General features: G+C 42.1%; 1 protein-coding gene across 1 annotated transcript; it reads right to left on the reverse strand.

Moving 5' to 3' along the window:
- On the reverse strand, positions 1-6,152 carry LOC124148410 (tripartite motif-containing protein 2-like). Its single transcript, XM_048397401.1, has 3 exons — positions 6,022-6,152; positions 2,152-2,443; positions 1-1,802 (listed from the first exon to the last, which is right to left on the reverse strand). The coding sequence occupies exons 2-3, from the start codon at positions 2,441-2,443 to the stop codon at positions 163-165; spliced, it is 1,932 nt and encodes a 643-aa protein (XP_048253358.1). The 5' UTR covers positions 6,022-6,152; the 3' UTR covers positions 1-162.
- Positions 6,153-6,747: the final 595 nt, after the last annotated feature.

A 6,747-nucleotide genomic window follows, 5' to 3' on the forward strand; every position in this document is an offset into this window, starting at 1 on the left:
ACACACACACACACACACACACACACACACACACACACACACACACACACACACACACACACACACACACACACAACAATTCTTGCTGACTTGTAGGTGCAGCAGCTCATCAGTGTTCTCGAAGCACGTTGACAGAGGTTCGTGGATCCTTACATCCCATGTTCAGTTGCTACACAAGAAGGACTGTATGACACCCTCCTTAAGACAAACATACACCCGCCCTCTCACATCAACATATATTCCACGTGGGTTCTGAATACCATCTTGGGATGTCAGTAGATGTTTTACAAACTGTCCTGATTCCGTCAGATGGATGACTCTGTGTAGAAAGTAGTCTGTCACCAGGATGTCACCTGTGCTGGTGCTTGTGATACCATGGGGACAATTCAGTGCTGTGTCTCCTGTAGGGCTGTAGGTGAAAACTACATCTCCCTCGGGGGTCAGACACGCGACACGCTTGGTTCCACCGTCAGACACCAGGATGTTTCCTGTCCTCGTGGTACAGAGGAATTCGGGATATTGTAAGATGTTGCTACCATTTTGGAGTGGACTGATTGACCTCAGCACGTTTCCCGTCATATCTAGGATATCAACACAGGGAGGAGACCGGGAACAAGCTGCTAGTGTTGATGGTGTCAGGGACGTTATGCCCACGTACTGTTTGCTGGTTGTGATTGTTGACAGCAGCACCAGGTCAGGGTTGACTTCTACTGTTACAATCTGATTGGCATCTTGAGCAGTGACAGCCACCTGATTGTGTGTCAACTTCGTAATACCCAAGGGAGATCCACGAAGCAGGAGCTTATTGTGACCTTGTTGATTGTTCCTGGTGTAGAAGGACTTCATATTGTGATTAAAATAATCTGTGACTACAACCGTGTCAATACCATTAACAACCATCTCGGTCACATCAAATGGCGCTTCGTTAGATCCCTCGCCGGCTACTTTGACGTTAATGGTGTCCTGTAACACAGGAGTAGCCGTCAGGTCCATCACACCCTCATACATGACCTCTATCTCACCCAGCTGTAGATCGTCCAGTTTTCTACTCAGCTTGTCCGTGTCCTGTCTGAATGTGACCCTGGCTATTCTTCCTGTCTTCTTCAGTTCTGCGTCTGCATCATCTGCCTCACATCCCTGATACATCTCATAGACATCCATGTCACTGTCTGATTGTAGGGTCTGGTCTATCAGCTCAGCCTGTTGTTGGTACATTTGTACTGACATCTCCCCTGCCTTAATGTCTGCTTTCAGTTGTCCAAGGTGTTCGTCTGACATCTCTCTCAGTTGATCAAGAAGATCCTTTTCTCGGAGTTTAATCCGTTCTATCGCTTTAACCGTTGCAGAGTTAATATCTGATTCCATTTGTTTAAATCGACAAGTTTCGTCCTCCAGCTTTGACTTCTTTGTCTCAATCTCTTTGCTGATTTCGTCTTTTCTCCGTGACAAATTGCCCGTCGCCCGCGTCAGTACTGCTTTCATTGCCCGTATCTCCACTCCCAAGCTGACAACAGACTCACATTTCCTGTGGTAGATTGTACAACAGGTTTGACAAAGTGCTTTCTTGCAATCTTTACACAACAACTTGATGCTTTCATCCGTGTGTTCTTTACACATGACCGCTCGTCTTCGTTTGACCTTGACCTCCCCAGAAAGGTCAGTGAGGTCATGATGACGGGTAGCTGGGATGCGATTGTGAACTCTGACGCATTTTCCACACAGTGCATCATCACACACATAGCACCAAACATAGGCAGGAGTTGTCTCCCCTTCTTGAATACAATAGCTGCAGTTGGTTGTATCTGAAAGATGAAGTTATACCTTAAGAGTGTTTAACACGCAATACACTGATGTACCAATGACTGATTGTACAAAGTAACTAAATACAAATAATATTTGAAATCATAGCTGCCAAAAACTAATATTTCTATGGTGCTTTGAATTCCAGATTACTGTTTAGAACCTCACACGCTGATATTTGGAGTCAATAATTGAAATCTTAGCTGCCAACAAACAACTCATATTTCTTGGATGCTATTTAGTCAATGTGTTTGGTTGTGTTGTCAAATAAAGCGCCTACAGAAACTGTATGACATTTGTGAAACAGTATCATACGATCATATGATACGCAAGTATTTTACACGTGTCTACCTTTAGATCCTGGACCAAATGAGTCCAAGAGTCCCTGGATGACAAAGCTAGGTTTGACGTCATCCGCCCACTTTTCCACTGGTCTCTCAGGGGCAGACACTTTCGTCATCTTGTTGCAGAATGGACAGAGGAGGGACTTGGCACTGATGGCTTCTGGTCTGGTCTTGGTGTAGTTGACGACACATTTCCGACAGAAGGTGTGGTTACACACAAGTGTACAGGGATTAGTGAAGACATCAGAGCATATGACACAGGTTAAGTAATGTTCAGTGAGTTTCTGAGAGGTCGCCATCTGAAAGAGGACAAGAAGCATTGAAGTCCTCATCACTACATCCCGTGCATAAAACATGGCTATCTCAAAATAAACTATGGACATTTCAATCCTGAAAATACCGACCAGTTCATTGAACGAGTCAATCGGTTAATTATGAAAACAATCGTAAATGAAAAACCTTCGATGTTTTGAACTTTTAGGAAATAGGTTTTCTATTGGAGAAAATGAGATTCATGATTACCCAATCTAAAGTCGACTAGGTATGATGATATCCACAATTCAAACTTGACTGTTAAAGGGAAGACGGGTTGCCTGGTTGTGTTAGGCGCTGCAATTCGCCGTGCAGAATTGCATCCATTAGTCTTTGCAGTACCTACGATCGTAGGAATCCCATAATGGCCCTAATTAAATACCACCATGACATTGGAAAATCCTGCATTGTGATTGGTTTCCTAGCGGTATCCAAAAAAAGTAAGAAAATATTAATTGAAAGCACTCCTTTTCAAACACTCAAATTTCAAACACGCTTGTCTTTTGTTTTTTAACGCCAGCGACAGCAACATATGACTATATCCCATCCACCTACAATCCCAGATTTGTCCTGATACCGTAACCATGCTCGTGAGTTTCGCTTCTTTGCTTTTGAAAAATATAAATACAGATAAATATCTCTACTAATCATAAACTGTTTCATATATTTGATTAAAGTGAACACACAAAACGTATATAATGCCTCCTGCCATGACATTGTATTATTGTATTATCTGCATGCTTATTGGTTCCCCGTCAGTATCGAAAAGAGCAAGAAAATAGCAGAAACACGCTTTTGTTAATTCTTTTTCAACGTCAGTCGGCACAATATTCGAACTGTATCCAGGAGACCCGTATGAGCAATGCCCTACGTCGTCTGGACACGATGCCATGCAGTCAGCCCAGACACTTAGTCTGACCACCCAACCCACTTTGTCACCTTACTGCATCCCGGAATCACCATTGGGTTCCGGGCACATAACAATCATTGCTCACTAACTTATTGTCAGAACTGATTGGGAAATCGCTGATACCAAGGGAGATACCACTTGCTGCTGGTTTCAGAATTGACCAACAGGCAGAGAACGTCTTGTTTAGGCTGGACCTGGATACCACTATCTTGACGACAGCTTCGGTAGTACCCGGACCCGGTCGGCAGTACCCGGACACGGCCAGCTGTACCCGGACACGTTCGGCTGTACCCGGGCACGGTCGGTAGTACCCGGACACGGTCGGCTGTATCCGAATCCGGTCGGCTGTACCCGGGCACGGTCAGCTGTACCCGGACACGGTCGGTAGTACCCGGACACGGTCGGCTGTCCCCGGACACGGTCGGTAGTAGCCGGAGACGGTCGGCTGTACCCGGACACGGTCGGTAGTACCCGGACACGGACGGCTGTACTCGGACACGATCGACCTGTATCCGGACACGATCGACACGACACAGTTTTTTCATATTCTTTTTCAGGTACATCGATCGAAAAGATAAGGCACACAATAAATGTGAACGATTTCTAAAATAGATTGTCTGATGTCACTCACAGCAAGCCGTAAATCTATTTTTATATTAAAAACGTAGAACTAACACCACAGATTATCTCCATCAACTCTGCGCCCTGCAGACTCTCAATACGTTCTTGAACAGTATGCTTCTTGGCAAACACAATAAAACCAGTCCAGCTTAGGACCACCGACTCTAGTTGGGTATAAAATGCAGTTATTAGTTTGTTGTCCCTAAACACTGGTAAAAAAAACTTGGCCAACTGCTTTGGTACCCAACCGACGAATGCATGCACCAGCAATATCTGGAACTAATTTGGTGGTGGACGCTCCCCCACGTCTACACCATGTCTGTGTATCCGCTAATTCTAGCATTCTGTTCTTGGGTTAAAAATCTGCAAGGCCATAAATGGAAGTGGTCTCACGTACAAAATATGATACCGATTGAAAGAAGAACATATACAAGTACTTAAGTTAACAATAACGAGTAGTGTTATAGCCAAATCTCGGACACAACATACATATGTTACAGTATAATCCTGTTAAGGCAGCTTATATCAATGTAAAATGCAACTTTATGATAGTAATCTGTGCATTATGGATACTAGTACATGTGTATTTATGTAATTGACACATGACTAACACTATAATGTCGGACTTGTATGACCAATTGACATAGTTTATCCTCTTCAGATATCATTGAGACCCGTGAAGATCCGGGGTAGAATAGGTCTTCAGCAACCCATGCTTGTCGTAAAAGTCGACTAATGGGATCGGGTGGTCAGGCTCGCCGTGATATAGCTGTAATATTGCTGAGTGCGGCGTTAAACAACAAACAGACAAAAACACATAATGGAGGGAAGGCCTTTGTGATATTCCTTTGGCACTTTTGGTTTATACTTTTCGCTGCAACTACCGCTTTTTGATTATTATTGTAAAATATATCAAATATATTTAAATAAATAGAACTCCTTTAAGAGATATAAGAAAAAATCCACATAATTACACCTATTTACATTAAAAAAACGAAAATCTACTTTGATATATGAATAGGTTGTATGTAGACATCTAAATAAAATTATTTGTCACCATATGTGCAAATATATAGATTTCATTTCATGTTATTTAATTATTTTTGAGGGGTGGTGTTGAATGCTCAGTTATTAAAAAATATATAACGTTACTATAGAACTTTTGGTTGTATTTAACCAGTGATAATGTAGGGTGGCGTGGCAGTAGGAAAGCTGATACTGAACCGTTTGTTTTGACAGTTTCCTCCAGCAGACGTATTTTTAAATGGAGTTTGCAGAAAGAGGATTATGCATGCGTGTTAATTTTGTGTATTGGCAGTTTACCTTTTCAGCTACAAACAAATGTTTGATGAGTGTCTGATTACTGCCGATGTCCAGATACTACCGAACTCTCTACATTGAGATATAGATTGTGCAAAACATTCATCGGCTAAGGCGACAAGGCCAAGTGTCCAAAGTCCAAGTGTGGTATGAACTGTGTTTACTGGATGCATACACCACGTCAACGACAACAGCTCCGATTCGTTAAAAGTCTTTTCAATCAAACACATCTTGGGAAATTTAAAAAGCATTTTGACTAGACTGGCTTGCTAAAGGGAGAACTGAGAACGCCAGAACACGATATCATTATCATAACGAAAGTAGGGCATATATATCTAACTTCCGGGTTGGCAACCAAGAACCAATACAGAACACAATCAGGTTAATTACAGTGTAATTACAACAGTACGTAAAGTTTTCACAAAAAAGCAGTTCATGACAGTATATATACATTTCCACGAAAACTCGGATATCGTGTTGTAATCTGAACAGTGAATAGCGCGATAGAATGACCCAGTTCATAACGAAAGATAGCACACGAAATAATGGAAACTTTGAAATCACAAACCAGGGAATTCCTGACAGAAGGCAACACGTGTACCCTTCGAGACTGTTTGTCAGGTACTTCCTGGCCCAAGAAATTCTGAAATCAATACACGTCCTTCGGGGGTATGACATACTCATCTCCGAGTTTCCCAGCAAACATACACCTACCTTGCAGTTGGCCTCAGACCACAGTTACGCCCCCACCCGTTTTACCCGGAAGGCAAATAGGAGAATATAGTGCCCAATGTAAACTGGCTGTTCAGCCTCTACCAAGGTTTTAGAGTGACCTCTGATAGCCCAAATGAAAGATTAGACATTGTATTATGTTGCATTTTTTATCCACAATCTGTACATGGTGTTGACACCAGCTTCCCATGATTTGATCCCAAGTTCAAGGCCGTTGTGTGTGTTTCGGCTGATAACTTCCTGTGACCATTGTTGATAGTGGTTACTGCGAAATCAATATGGTGGATCTAAGCCGATACTTTGCGGTTTAAGATAGATATTCTGTATTTTCTTCAACTGAATAAAGATAACAATATGCAGATATATTTATGTTACATGTTTAACGTGAATTGGGGGTATATTTACACATGTTCATAAACATACAAGTTCTTAGCAGGTATCGCCATTTCCTTATGGAGCGGCTTACATTAATTATTACTTCTGCCTACACATCTCTTTCAAGTTCCATAATACATTCTATTGGACATCCACCAAGTAAGAACGCAAGAATAACATCATCATCTTTCTCCCAGATCTTTACATCCAGGATATGACATATGGTGTTCAAAAAGTAAATTTCGAACATTCATATTGATGGTACAAGACATAAACACGTGCTTTACAATATCATTGGCAACAGTTTTACAATAGCATTCTCTAGAGACAGTT

This window comes from Haliotis rufescens, unplaced genomic scaffold, assembly GCF_023055435.1.
Source record: "Haliotis rufescens isolate VD_foot unplaced genomic scaffold, xgHalRufe1.0.p SCAF_17, whole genome shotgun sequence".
In the NCBI taxonomy this organism is placed as follows: domain Eukaryota; kingdom Metazoa; phylum Mollusca; class Gastropoda; order Lepetellida; family Haliotidae; genus Haliotis; species Haliotis rufescens.

Coding starts and splice junctions, on each gene's coding strand:
- LOC124148410 (XM_048397401.1), bottom strand. CDS start 2,443: ATGGCGACCTCTCAGAAACTCACTGAACATTACTTAACCTGTGTCATA. Junction 1,803..2,151: donor ATTTGGTCCAGGATCTAAAG/GTAGACACGTGT, acceptor TTCATCTTTCAG/ATACAACCAACTGCAGCTAT.